A 14,525-nucleotide genomic window follows, 5' to 3' on the forward strand; every position below is an offset into this window, starting at 1 on the left:
CCCTCTTTATCTTTCTTTATCTGTTTTGCTTTGAAATCTACCTTGTCTGATATTAGTATAGCGACACCTGCTTTCTTTTGTTCATTATTAGCTTGGAGTATTGTTCTCCATCCCTTCACTCTGAGTCTGTGTTTGTCTTTGGGGCTGAGGTGTGTTTCCTGGAGGCAGCATATTGTTGGATCTTGTTCTTTGATCCATCCTGCCACTCTGTGTCTTTTGATTGGGGAGTTCAATCCATTTACATTTAGAGTGATTATTGAGACGTGGGGGCCTACCACTCCCATTTTGTGTCTTGTTTTCCGGTTTTCTTCAGTTTCCTTTGTTTCTCGTCCCATGGTTTAATCTGTTCTGATGTAGAGCTACTACTCTCTGTTGTTGTCCTTCTACTTATCTCCTCTGCTCTTGGTTTTGTAGCCCCTTTCCTTTTTTGGATTTTTCAGGAAAGAGGGTTTTCCTGAGGATTTCCTGAAGAGGAGGTTTTGTGGCAATGAACTCCCTTAATTTTTGTTTGTCTGGGAAAGTTTTTATTTCTCCATCGTATTTGAAGGATATTTTCGCTGGGTAGAGAATTCTCGGCTGTAGATTTTTGTCCTTCAGATTTTTGAATATATCATTCCACTCTCTTCTAGCCTGTAAAGTTTCTGCTGAGAAATCTGCTGATAGCCTGATGGGGGTTCCTTTGTAGGTTAGTTTCTTTTGCCTGGCTGTCCTTAATATTTTCTCCTTGTCGTTGACTCTTGCTAGCTTCACTACTATATGCCGTGGAGTTGGTCTTCTTGCATTGATAAAGTTTGGAGATCTATTGGCTTCTGTCACCTGAAGATCCATCTCCCTCACCAGATTTGGGAAGTTCTCAGCCATTATTTCTTTGAATAGGTTTTCTGCCCCTTTCTCCTTCTCTTCTCCCTCTGGTATACCTATAATCCTTACGTTGCATCTCCTAATTGTGTCTGATAATTCTCGGAGAGTTTCTTCATTTCTTTTAAGTCTTGCTTCTCTCTCCTCCTCTGCCTGCAACAATTCTATATTGCCATCTTCCAAATTGCTAATTCTTTCCTCCATATTATCGGCCCTACTGTTCAGAGCATCTAGATTTTTCTTAATCTCCTCTATTGTGTTCTTCATTTCCAATATTTCTGTTTGGTTCTTCTTTATCGTATCAAACTCTTTTGTGACATAGCTCCTGAACTCGTTGAGTTGTCGGTCAGAATTCTCTCTTAACTCATTGAGAATCTTAATGATGGCTGTTTTGAAGTCATCGTCATTTAGGTTATACATCTCATTTTCTTTGGGATTGTTTTCTGTGTATTTGTTGCTTTCTTTCTGTTCTGGAGATTTGATGTATTTTTTCATATTGCTTGATGTTGTTGATTTGTGCCTCCGCATGGAGATAGAGTTTAGTTGCTCCTTTCACTTGTTTCAGCTGCTGCGGTGGGAGGAGCAGCTGTTTATATTTCACCAACCAGGAACCCTGTCCGTAGTTGCTAACTGGGCCTGGGCCCCTCTTCGTAGCCACAGTGGCCCTTTGGATTCCCTCCTCTGCTGTGGGGGCCGTCACAGGGGGGCTTCAGGCTGCAGGTGCCTACTGTTGCAGCCCACCTAGATGTGCTCTCTCCTTGGGGTCTGCAACGGTGTTATGGGCTTTTCCAGCAGCCAGGGGTGGGATCACTTATATTTGTCGCTCCGTTGCTGTCGGCACCCACCAAATCTCACTTGTCCTCTATAGGTCGCAGGAGAGCTATTGGCATCTTCTACAGTCTGTGGTTAGTACACCTAGTTATGCTGCTTTTGCCCTGGGGTCTTCCAGCCTTGTGGCTGGCGGCTGGGTGCCTTCTACTGGTGCTGTGCAGAGGCTTTCCCTAAGGCTGCTGTGAGCCTGTAGGGTTTCCCCCTAGGCTACTAAGCTGGGTCTCTGGAACTCTCTCCAGCCCCAGTCCTCTCCGAGATCTCCGGCAATCCCTAGACCCACGGGGCGGGCAATGGCAGCTGGGGGTCGCCCCGCCCTCAGGGCTTCTCTCCTGGCCTCTCCCGGAGCCGTGAATGCTGGGCGTGGCCCCTCTGCCAATGACAGACAGGGAGTTTTGTCTGCTGCCCAGCGGAGCTCCAGCGCTTCCCCTCCGGGTCGCAGAACCGGCCTTTGAAAATTCCCCCGGCCCCGGTCCTCTCCGAGATCTCCGGCAATCCCTAGCCTCACGGGGTGGGCAACGGCAGCTGGGGGTCGCCCCGCCCTCAGGGCTTCTCTCCGGGCCTCTGCCGGAGCCGTGAATGCTCAGCGTGGCCCCTCTGCTAATAGCAAACAGAGAGTTTTGTCTGCTGCCTGGGCGGAGCTCCAGCGCTTCCCCTCCGGGTCGCAGGACCGGCCTTTTGAAAGTTCCCCCCGCCCCGGTCTTCTCCGAGATCTCCGGCAATCCCTAGCCCCACGGGGCGGGCAACGGCAGCTGGGGGTCGCCCCGCCCTCAGGGCTTCTCTCCGGGCCTCTGCCGGAGCGTGAATGCTGGGCGTGGCCCCTCTGCTAACCGCAGGCAGAGGGTTTTGTCTGCTGCCCGGGCGGAGCTCCGGCGCTTCCCCTCCGGGTCGCAGGACCGGCCTTTGAAAATTCCCCCCGCCCCGGTCCTCTCCGAGATCTCCGGCAATCCCTAGCCCCACGGGGCGGGCAACGGCAGCTGGGGGTCGCCCCGCCCTCAGGGCTTCTCTCCGGGCCTCTCCCGGAGCCGTGAATGCTCAGCGTGGCCCCTCTGCTAATGGCAGACAGAGAGTTTTGTCTGCTGACCGGGCGGAGCTCCGGCGCTTCCCCTCCGGGTCGCAGGACCGGCCTTTGAAAATTCCCCCCGCCCCGGTCCTCTCCGAGATCTCCGGCAATCCCTAGTCCCACGGGGCGGGCAACGGCAGCTGGGAGATCTCCGTGCCCTCCGTGTCTCTCTCTGGGACCCTCCGGGCGCCCCGAGCACCAGGCTGGATCCCCCCGCCAATGGCGGGGAGAGACTCTCCCCGCGGGCTCAGGTGTGCAACTCCAAAGTTTCCCTCTGCGTTTAGGAGTAATTGCAGGGGGTTTAGGTAGGGTTCTGGTCACCTGTTTCCACCGTCGCTCCTCTGTTGTGTTCTCGCTCCTGCCCTAGACGTGCGTGGATCCTCTGGGGGCGTCCGTTGGAAGAAAGCCGCTTGCGGGTACCAGGCTGCCCGTCGGGGTCGGAGAGCCTTCACCTATTTCCACATCCTCCCGGAGGAAAGTCCATCCGCCTTCCGATGTATAGTCGCGTGGGTGTCTCAGACGTCCTGAGATGCTGTCTGGATATCCTTTGTCAAGCGATAAGTGTCCAAATAATTGTAGACTCGAAGGGCGAGAGACAAAGAGGACTACTCACGGCGCCATCTTGGCTCCTCTCTCACACGGCGTTTCTTAAACAATACTGTCATCTGGTCTTGACTCCCAGCAAAGTATTCAGGAGAAAAACCTCCCAGATGGAAGCAGGGGAAGCCCGGGGATACAGAAAAAGTACTGTTTCGGGGGAAACTCACTTTTCATTTCCTAGCTGGGATTTAAACCCGTAAGCCCCGCGCTGCTCGAGAACAGGCGCACACTTGCGCAATCAGGCACAGCCTTTCTTTATATAGATGCTTGAAAATAAATAAAGGACGCTTCCTGGGTAAACTCTGACATATGAGCAAACACTTTCCACAGGTATCCTCTATAATGCCTACCTCTTACATTTAACCATTTTTAGGCATTTGTGGTCATTAGTTTAAGTAAACTTCCTGCTCTAAGAGCCAAAAATAGCAACAAAAGAAGAAAAACTGCTCACAGCATCTCAAGACACACAGCCTCCACGTCTATATCCTCGTCTTGTTATTTTTACATTCCTTTGTAATTTCACTCGATTTAGACTCCCAGGGTAAGGGAGACACAGAGAGGAGAGAGGGGGAAAATAACCACAATTAAGGACTGAATTATAATTTTACTACTTTCATTTATATAAATTAATTGGCACCAGACTGATAGGGATTAAGGACCTTAACAATTAAGAAAGATCTGTGATTCACTGACCAACTGGATGCGTGTAAATGGGAGCTTCTAAAACGTTTGCATGAAAACCACTTTAGAGATGGAAAGGCCCTCCAATAGAGCTTACCTAGCCTATCTTCCAGCTCATCTGCGGCCCAGAGATGTTAAGTGACTTGCCCCAGGTCACACAGCTAATCAGAAACAGAGCTAAGTCTAGAACCTACCCAGGTCTGCCGACTCCTGCCACCAAAATGATCCCCAAAACCTTGTTTATAACTAATTTTTCTTTGACAGCAATTATGGGGAGAAAAGGCCTGCTAAATAAACTTTAGCCTAGTCCAGAATTAGCCAAACTTCTTAATTAATAGGCTTCTGCTGTGTTTTCATTTTAAACTGAGTCTCTCTGTCAAAACATTCTGCAGCTGTGTGCCACTGTGGCCAGCTGCTGCTTACAGCAGAGACCTCAGATAATCAACGGTGGATAGTGTGACTTGTGCTATAGATTTGTTACTCCTCAAACAATTAAGTCAAAACAAAGAATAATGTTACACGCGCGCGCACACACTTACTGTCATCAGGAGTCAAGGAACTGCAGAGCATGGGGGATTTGGCTTTCTGGCATCAAGAAAACAGGATTTACAAACTAACTGGAGCGAACACATACACCATTAGTACAACTTCAAAGAGCCCACGGCAGCAGCCAGTGGACGAGACGCTACAGGAGGGCAGGGACGATGTCTGCCTTGGCCACTGTTTTGTCCCTGCGACCTAGCACAGGGTTTGACACCTGGGAGGTGCCCTGCAGGGAAGCATAAAAATGAGGCAGGCCAGTTCTCTTAGGATCTTTGTTCTAAAACTTGGAATAGCGTACAATTAGAAGCCAAACTTCTGCAGGGTAGGGTTCATACGGCCACTTCCAACTGTTTCCAGGAACCACCATGCTTGAAGATAGGGGCGTTGAAGGCTCCATGGCCCAGGAAGCTGCCAGTGGTCAAGAGATGATTCCAGGCCTCCTTGGCGGGGAGCTAGTCCCATCCAACAGGGCAGTAGCCATTCGTGTCTGCAAAAGCTGGGAAACCTCCCAGCCGCCTGCATGCCCTGCACGCACAGCACGCTGCCTTCATGAGCAGCCTTTCTGGGCCCTTCTCCTCTAAGCTGACCAACACTATCAGATATGGATTTGGAGAAGGGGGCGGGGTTTATTTTTTTTTTAAATAGAACAATACATCAAAGGAGACAAGGGCAAAAGTTAATTAGGACTATGCATGAGCCTTGTTGATTGAGAAAGCTGCGTTCCACCCTAGAGAATGTAAGAGCACGCACAGGAGGCTGGGGGAGAGGTGGATAAAGTAGGGGAGAGAACAAGCTAACGGGAATACAGTCTGATTTCAATTTTTAAAGCATGCACTGCTCAGTCCCATTTATTTCATAAAGGAGCTCACACAGAATCATGGCTGTATTGTGCATCAAATGGCATTAAGACCTCCTAATAAATTAACAAGTGAAAATTAATGGTCGCTCAGTCCATTAAATCGTGTTAATTTTATTTCCATTATAATAATACAGCAATTACAAGTTTACATTATTAAACCAATATTTATATTTCAAAAACTCAATTTAATTGGATTCCTGATGTGATAAGCTGAGCCAAATTCTCTCAATTTCATCAACTTCTTGCATTTCCCACCAGAACTGACTACTGTATTCATTGACTTTTGTCTATTATTAGAATTGTCGTTCAAAACTTTACGTCCTTGCAAAGACTTTTAAAAATGTATTATTAAAAGCTCTTGTGTCCATACAGAAACTCAGACTTCTGGGATTTATTTTCAGCGAGTGTTAACCAGAGAAATGAAAAGCTAGGTCACACCAAAACTCTGAAATTCTAAGCGTCCGCAATCAGGGATTTATTTTCAGCGAGTGTTAACCAGAGAAATGAAAAGCTAGGTCACACCAAAACTCTGAAATTCTAAGCGTCCGCAATCAGGGATTTATTTTCAGCGAGTGTTAACCAGAGAAATGAAAAGCTAGGTCACACCAAAACTCTGAAATTCTAAGCGTCCGCAATCATCCCCAAGTTGTCCACTTTTTATCAACCCTCTCTGTTATATTCGGAACTAATGTATCTAAAATAACTGTTTCCAAAGAGGAAACCTGAATTTCAGGTTTGCAATACTAAATTACTTTTTACTTCAAAGAGAGAATGCTTTACAGCGGAGTAAAATACCGCACACAGGTCACTAGCCCTTTGGTGCAAGCTAGAAGGTGACATATTCATAGCAGCGCTCAGTTTAGTAAAAGGCGGAAGATAAAGATGCCCTCGTTCTTGGAGGCAACTATCACCATGTATACCCTAAAGTTTGTATGATCCTACTGTAGTCTGGAAACTTCCTTCAGATGGTAACTCCCGTCCTCGTTTTGGTTTTCCACCTCACATTGGCATCCCTGCCTCTACTCCTGACAGCATTAACTGTCTGTCCCCCATGACCCTGGACACTACCTCCCTCGGCTGCAGCTCACGCCCTGTATCAGCGGGCAAGTCCGTCACCCACTCTAGACAGGGAGCTCCTTGAGAACAGGCCCCCACCTTGCTCATCATAGCAGATATTTAATAAATAACTGAATAATCTAGTAATGAATGAATGATACACACAGAGGGCTAAACAAAACACATCTGTCAATCTCTCTGGTTTACAAAACACTTCCACAGGCCTTTTCTCATCCTGACTTGACAGGTGCGGACATGAAGGCTCTGAGACATCTAGGTATTAAAATGGCAAGATTTAGGCCCTGAATTCTGTGCTTTTTCCAGAGAAAGCATATGGCTGTCATTATTTTGTTTTCTAACATAGTGACTTTAACAATATTTAAATGACACATTGTAGGCCCCCCACCTCAAAAAAATCACTCCATGGTAGAGCTCGTATTTCTTCTGATAGCTAGGAATTATAAAGAAATAGCATTTAGACGCTCAAATAAAGCCCAATTAATGTTTCCCTTACTAAAGTGTAAGCTCCTCAAAGGCAGGGACCTGCAATGCAAATTTATCTCTGCATCGCCCCCCCCCCCCCCCCCCCCCCCCCCGCCCCATGGCCTGGAATACTGACTCAGACATGAAAGGGGGCCAATGAATATCAACGAATCAACAAAATCCAACGTGTAACCCTTGATTAGGAAGCAAGGGGCCGTCTGTAACGGTCAACTCCTGGGTGCAAGCAGCAAGTTCTAATGTTCCAAATGTCAAGGGACTGTCAGGTGGCTCCCAGGTTCAGCCAGAGCTCTGAGCCAGCCCCACAGTCAGCTACCCACGGTCCTGCAGGCCCCTCCTCTTCCCAGCCCCTGTGTGAAACTCCTCTAATCAAGATTTACTAGAGAAAGAGGATGGGCCACCTCCCTGGCAGCCGGAAGTGGGCTTGCTTCCAATGGGCTACACAGAATGGTTCTCTGAGCAGCACCTGAGAGAGGTGGGAGGACAAGAGATGCTGAGATCCAGACGGTATGAAAGAAGCCGCTCCTGCAGACTTGGTAATAGGTCCGTCCCCAGATGCCTAAGAAAGAGGTATTAAAGATGAGGATCTTTTTCTTTCTCCCTAGAATAAGAGTAGCCTAGCAACATCCAGGTAGATAGCAGGAGGTGGCCGTGCTAAAAGAATAGATGCACAGAGAGGGTAGGGATGCTGTGTGTCACTCCTGGCATTTGGTTCAATTCCCCCATTTTCCTTTGAACCTGGTGCTTTGACACAGAATGCCCAAATTCCCTTCCAAACAAACCAGGCCTTAAGGTTGGTCCAGCTCCCAACAACTGGGAACAGGAAAGACATGGATCCACATTATCGGTGGAAGCACAAGTTACCAGTGTCCATCAGAACTGTCATTTTTAAGTGTGCCTGGCTCCTTGTTACTGACATAACACACACACCTTCTCTCCCTCTCGGTGGCAAATGCAATGACTCCATTCTTATAAACTGGCCAGGAAGATGCCTGTAGCTTTACTCAGGTATGCAAGCAGGTGAGGAGTGAGATGCTGTTATACAACTCGTCTAAGTTCCCCCATCCTGCCAGACCTTGGCGTATCCTGATAGCCCCTCTGTCAGTGTATCTAAATCAAGCTCTCTCCGCTTCCTTGGCACCGGTCTCTTTCACATTCTTGATATCAGTAAGCCTGCATCACTCCAGCTCGCCTGTTCACTGAAGCAGGTGAGAGCTGGTGTAACAGAGAAGCAAGCATGCGGTCTGGAAGGCCCGAGTTTACAGCTATAATTGCCAAACGTGGCTGTTGTTGCTCACGATTACATATCAGCCAAAACACGCTTATCAAAATCTCCCCAGACTGAGGGCTCCTGAGACCCCAGGGTCCAGATCTCAGAGAGGACTTTTAAGCACCCTGTGCCCAACCCCTCACACATGGTGGGATAACAGGGTAAACACTTCCCTTTGTCGACTTTCTAAAGCCCTACTTATAAAAGGCAGCGTGGCCAGAGCAGACAATTTCACAGGCACCAGCACGATCTATGGGGCTCCGCAGACACACTGATATCACCAACATGAGGCTAGCCAGCCACCTCCCCAAGACATGGCCTTTAGTTTTCTGCCCATGACCAAAACAGCAGCAGCTGTTGCCAAGGGAGACAAGGTGACCCAGAGGCGTGGGCACAAAATCCAGGGATGGAAATCCATTTTGTCTGGATCCACCCAAGCAACTGGGTTTCCTAGCTGAGAAAAGATGAAAAAAATCTGCCTCAGCATTAAGTTCCTGCCAGGCAAGCAGAAGATGCATCCAGATGCAACCAGAGGTCCTAACAGAGTCATGAGAAGGCCAGCGGGCAAGTCAGCCTCAACTCTCAGAAACACCCAAAGCGTTCACAGGGCTCAGGCTGCAGGACCTCGGAGGCAGGCCAGAGCTACACTCCCCCAGAGGGGAAACTCCCACCCAGGCCAGGGAAAGCCAGGCTGTCCTGCAGGCTGTCACCAGCCCACAGATTGAAGATCAGCAACCTCACCAACAAAGATCCACACTGCCCCCGCCTCCAGCGCCCCCCACCAGCTAACAGTGCTTGGCATTCAGCAAAGAACGTACTCAGAGCCTTCAAGGAGAAGAGCAGCACCGGGTAGGAGAAGGAGCACTTTGGGTCAGAACCTCAGTCTACTGTGTCAAGCCTCTCCACCTCTCTCCTCCAGTTTTCTCCACTTTAAAAGTGAGATCAATCTTAAGCCAAACTGCCTTATCTATTTTCCAGGAGTTAGTTTCTCTCTGAATCTCATAAAACCATGTGAAAGTGCTCTGTAAACTGGAAAACACTTCAGGCAGCTACTCATTTTATAACTGATACCAATTTTTGTTTCTGTTTCAAGGCATAAAGCCCGTGTCCTCAATGCACCTAGGCAGGTAAGAAGGCAGGTTCTGCAAACCCCTGCCCAGGAGGGAGAAGTGGGACACTCATTCACCCTACCCCCAGCCCCCACCAAAGGGATAAGGAAGAGTCAAGAACAAGAGCGGGGACCAGCCCCCAGGGCCCACTGACCATCACGTCACACCACCTCTGCTGAAGGCGATTCTGGCTCCCCATCACAGCGCAGAGCGTGATTCCCAGACAGCACACCGTCTTCCCTCTCCCTTTATTGACTGGATCCACCCAGTTTTCAAAGAATTATTATTTTTTAAGTCAGCACTCCCACCATATGTGGCATTTATTTCCAGAGGAGGCCTGCCCTCGGTTCCCATGGACAGATGTTGCTTTGTGCCTGCCTGACACGGCTGGCAGCCCCTGTACAGCTGCCCCAAGCAGGTGGCCAAGGATGGAGTCCACTCTTGACCCAGGAGCAAGGATGACAGTCTCTGTGGGACATCCCCCACCCCATACATACTCCCTTGGTGCAGAATCAGACCTTAAAGGGGGCTGAGAGAGAGGCAGGAGGCCAAGGTGCACCCCCACACCCCAATTCTCAGCCAGGCGTAGCCAAGCTAAAAGAAGGCCTGGGGAGCGGAGAGAAGTCACTGACCCCTTCTATCAGCCATCTGTGAGCTCCCGCCTGACCTAGCTAGCGTGAAGTGGAGGATAAAGGAGGTCCAGACAGATGGCAAAGCGCTTTCGGAAGGAGGGCTCTGCAGGAATGCGAGCGCCGATGGAGGCCCACTTTGGGGTGTGTTTTGTTATCTTATCGGCTCTGAGCCCCCTCTGTTCAGCGTCCACTCCCCATCTCAAACTGAAAGGAGAGCACAGACAGTCGGCGGAGACAGGGCAGAAGACCCTACTCTCTGCCACTTGTCTCTCATTTGAAAGTCAGAGCAGCGCACGGCAACTAAAGTGCGTGTGTGCGGAGGGGGCGGGAGACTGGCACAACCGAGTCTAAAAATACTCGATAAAAATGCTAATCCCGAAGGCAAAGAGGGAACGAAGAAGGAATCTGTCAATCAGGAGGCTCCCGCTCCTCACCCACAGCCCCAGCTGTACGGACTGCATTCCTGTTGAGGAGGAAAGAAGTGGGGGGACAGGACTGAAGAAAAGAAAGGGAGAGACACCACCACCTCCACGAGCGCGGGCCGCGGGGGCGGGAGACGGCGGCGGAGGAGGGGCTCCGGGCCGCGGAGCCGAACAAAGCGGGCCTCAACTTCTAGCCGCAGCTCCTCGGAGTGGGGGCGGCCAACTCCAGCAGCACCCCCTTTCCCGGAGGTGAAAAGCGAATGTGAGGTCTGGAAGTGAGAGTGCCGCGTGGAAGCCCCAGGCTCGGAATCTTTGCAAATCCAGAGGTTTTGTTTGGGGTCCCTTCCAACCCCTTCCTGCCCGCGCTCCCACTCCCCCCCTTACACATCCACACGCGCGCGCGCGCACACACACACACACACACACACACAATCCCTCCCGCTCCAACCCCACCCGGCCGGCCACGCCATGCGATGGGGCCGGGCGGGCGCGCCCCCGGGTCGCTCGGACCCCCACCTGGGGATGGTAATGCACTTGGTGTTGACGTTCTGCGTGGTGATGGCCTTCTCCAGCTCGTCCAGCTGCCCCGTCTTCTTGAGCTTCTTGACCAAACTCTTGACCGCCTTCTCGCACCACTTCTCCTCCTGCCCGTTCTGCTCGCCCTTCTTCCAGCCCAGCAGGCGCTTCACGATCGGCGGGGTGAAGGGCAGGATGGACGACATGGCTGGGGAGGGCGCGCGGGCGGCAAGGGGCACCCCCGGCGGGGCTGGGCACGGCGGGACGCCGGGGGCGCAGAGGGGAGCTCGGCCGGGGCCGGCCGCGGCCGCCCAAACTTCACCTCAACTCGCGGCGAACTTGCCCGTGCTCCGGGCCGGGCCGCGGCGCTGCAGCCTGCGGGGCTCCCGCGGCGGGGAGAAGGGCGGCGGGGAGAAGGGCAGGCGGACGACAGCGGCGCGGGGTCGGGCAGGCCCCGAGCGCGGGGCGGAGGCGGCGGCCGCGAGACTCGGAGTGGCAGAAGAAAGTTTGGGTTTCCGCACGGGGTAGCTGTTTGGGTGCCGCCTCCAGGAAGGAAAGTCCAACCCCCAGCCAAACTTTGCTCGCCTCGCTCGCTTTGATGCGCAGATCCCTCCGCCTAGGCAGCCTTGCCTCCCCGCTTCCCTCCTCCTTCCCGGCCCGCTCGCCCGCTCGCTGGGCCGGCCCGGGGCGTGCGCAGCGCTCCCGCTCCCGCCCGCTCCCAGTCTGTGTTTCATGCAAATCCGCGTGCAGCCTCCTTTCCAAGCGCTGTCACCGCCCCCTTGCCGCCGGGGCTCCCCGCCTCCTCCCCCGCGCCCCGCCGCCTCCTCCCCCGGGCGCCCTGCCCGCCTCCAGCCTCCGGGAGGGCGCCCGGCCTTCCCCCGCCCGGCGCAGAGCACGCCCACGTGGGCGACCGGGGACAGCGGCGGCCCTGGCTGGAGCGCGCAGGACCCCGCGCGGCCCCGACCTGAAGTCCTGCGGGCGCCGGGAGGAAGTCGTGGGAAAGGAGCGGCGAGAGGGGCCCCAGGCGGGAGGGCTGGGCTCGGGCGGTGGCGTCCGCTCGGAACCCACACTCAGGAAGCTCAGTTGGAGTTGCCGGCCGGAGAGGGTTAGACTCGCGGCGAGTGAGCGCCGTCAGGCCAAAGGCTGGCGGTGCACCCCTGGGAGCGCCCGGGTCCGAGAGAGGGCGCACGGAAGGCTGAGGCCCAGGAAGTCGGGGCGCGCACTGGGACTCGCGCGCGCTGATCCCGGTCAGGGGCCTGGGCCGGCGCCGGCGACCTGGGGCAGTTCTTAGTGTCTCATCGGTGAGGTCACACCGGCGGAGAGCCCCGAGACTGTGTACGAAGGAGGGACTTGGGAGGAGGAAGAACTGGGCTCTCAGAAGGGGAGATTTGGGGACCCCAGTGACACCCTGAATAATAGCTGGAGCCAGGGATCCCTCGGGCCTTGTGAATCGAGTGCCTGGCAGAAAATAGGCCTCAAAGACATCTGTTGAATTTATGAAGGAATGGATGGGGGCGCTTTCGAACTTACCTCTGGGGGAAAAATTACATTGCAGAGTGTTTGGAATCCTATGACACAGAAAGATCCGAAATTCCACACCCGATGAATAGAAGCGGGGAGAGCTTTGTTTCCGAAGCTGTGAATTCGCAAAAATTGTGGCCAAAGGGCAGTGCTCAGGAAGTTGATGTGTTCAGTTAGCCTTGGCGGGAAGCGAAGAAACACCGGGATATTGCGGAGCTCTGGGGCTTTTCTCCCCACCAGCAGAATTCAGGGGCATCTGCTCACAGACCCCTCGGCTGCTTTCAGAAGTTACCCCAGGGCCCCAGGGCCTTTCTCTGCGGACCCTCCGCTACCGGGCCTCTAGCCCGGTGTCTAAGGCCTTTGTTTATTTTTAACAGCAGGAAACCCCCGTGGTGAGAAAGAAGTTATCTGCAAACCCTCAAGCCAGTGGGGAGTTACAAAACCCTATGAGGTGTGGCCGAATCCACAAAGTCAGCCCAGAAGCTGCGGGGGTCCCTGCCTTGCGGAGAGAACGGCCTCCCACAAGCCTGTCAGCTGCTGCTGCGGAGCGCGACCTCTCCGCCCTCCCCTCCTTCTAACTCCCGGCCTGCTTGGCCGTTAAAAGAGAATCCTTGAACCCCAACTGGCGCTTAACGACCTGGTTCCAATTCCTGGCTGGTCCTCTAGCTATTCTGAAGCCTCTGTCATCTTAGGTTTCACTCTCTTCTTCCCAGCCCTCACCAAAAGAGAGAAGGAAGGCAGGCAATCAACATTTATTGATGGCTTGCTCCATTCCAGGTGGCCCAAGTGCTGTCCTCTGATTTAATCCTCACGATGGCCCTTGAGGTAGATGTCCCTATGCCCACCCCTCATTTACAGAAGAGGTGCAGAGAGGTTACTTAGGATTCCAAGCAGTAAAGCTGGGGTTTGACCCCAATGCTTTGTGAGGCCTCAGTCCATATTCTTGCCACTACCCCCAGCCAGCTGCCTTATAGAGTTGTGGAAGGCAAAGATGACATCACTGATGGAACTCATTGCAAAACAAAAGTTCTTTACACAAGCTCACTATTGTGACACTACGAGCAATGTTTGCTCACCTGTAAAATGGGGCTAGAAATAGCTTTGCTCTCAACCTCCTAGGGTAGTTGTGGAAATCTAATGTGAAAAACTTTGCAAACAGTCAAGTGTTGTAAAGGAATAGGACCACACCTTGGGGCCACTGAGATGCCATGGAGAGCGGTGCGGATGAAGGAGCTCACTTCGGTTAGATGAGTGTGTGTATGGAGCATCTCTGTGTTGCAGTCCCCCTCCCCGTTTCTGGGGATGCCGAAATGAAAGATGGAAGTCCCTAACCTCAAATTCACAGCCTGGAGAAGCACCACGGGGTGGGAGGTGTGTACCTGGGTGGGAGAAAGGGGCCCTTGCAATCATTATCTCCCAATAGAACGATAATTTGAATCTGAACATCAAAGTAAGCAGGTCCAACTGTTGAGAGGCAGTCAGATAAAGTAAAAGGACCTCAAGCTCCATCAGTGACTAATCTGGCTTTCAATCCTGGCGCTCTCCCTCACTTCACCTCTCTGAGCATCTGTTCTCTCAGCTGTAAGAAAGGAGCAAACAGTTCTTACTGTGCAGAGTGGTGAATCTAGAAAGAGCATTAAAATGGTTCTCCTCCAATTCAAGCCCCTGATTTTACACAGGCAGAAGTGATGATGTCTGGTGCAGGGAGGGGATGTGCACCATGGAGGAAAGGAGACTAAGAGAGATCTGAAGATTAATGTAGTGGAAGGGCCTGGCATGTACCTAACCCCTAAACTCATGGCATTGGAAGGGCCCTTCGTTCAGCCCTCTCAGTTTCCTGAGGGGAGGAAATACCTAGTCAGCAGCTAGTTTGTGCGGCTGAACCATGCTTTCCTGCACTCTTTGCACGCAGGCATCCATGTGACAGGGACAGCGGTACATGCAGAAAAACAGTGCTGGACCCAGATGTGAGTCCAACAAGGGCCGTTTCTGGGCTGGTGCTTTCTTCTCTGGCCTCGCTTTCTCCAGGAGAAGAGTTAAGGGAAGAAGCCCGGTTTCACAGAGCG

General features: G+C 52.4%; 1 protein-coding gene across 2 annotated transcripts in view; it reads right to left on the bottom strand.

Moving 5' to 3' along the window:
- SMAD3 (SMAD family member 3) overlaps positions 1–12,579 on the bottom strand; it is a 124,696-nt gene extending 112,117 nt beyond the window's left edge. The window contains exon 1 of one of the 2 annotated variants that reach the window (XM_070499390.1): positions 12,469–12,579. Coding sequence is in view for 1 of the 2 variants with exons in the window: in XM_044764662.2 (XP_044620597.1) it covers positions 10,939–11,144 (206 nt within the window). In the remaining variant the exon portion in view is untranslated. Of the gene's footprint in view, positions 1–10,938; positions 11,671–12,468 lie in introns of those variants that run through there. The other variant, XM_044764662.2, reaches the window with a different exon arrangement.
- Between the last annotated feature and the right edge of the window lie 1,946 nt (positions 12,580–14,525).

The sequence above is a fragment of the Equus asinus genome, chromosome 2, assembly GCF_041296235.1.
Source record: "Equus asinus isolate D_3611 breed Donkey chromosome 2, EquAss-T2T_v2, whole genome shotgun sequence".
Classification (NCBI taxonomy): Eukaryota; Metazoa; Chordata; class Mammalia; order Perissodactyla; family Equidae; genus Equus; species Equus asinus.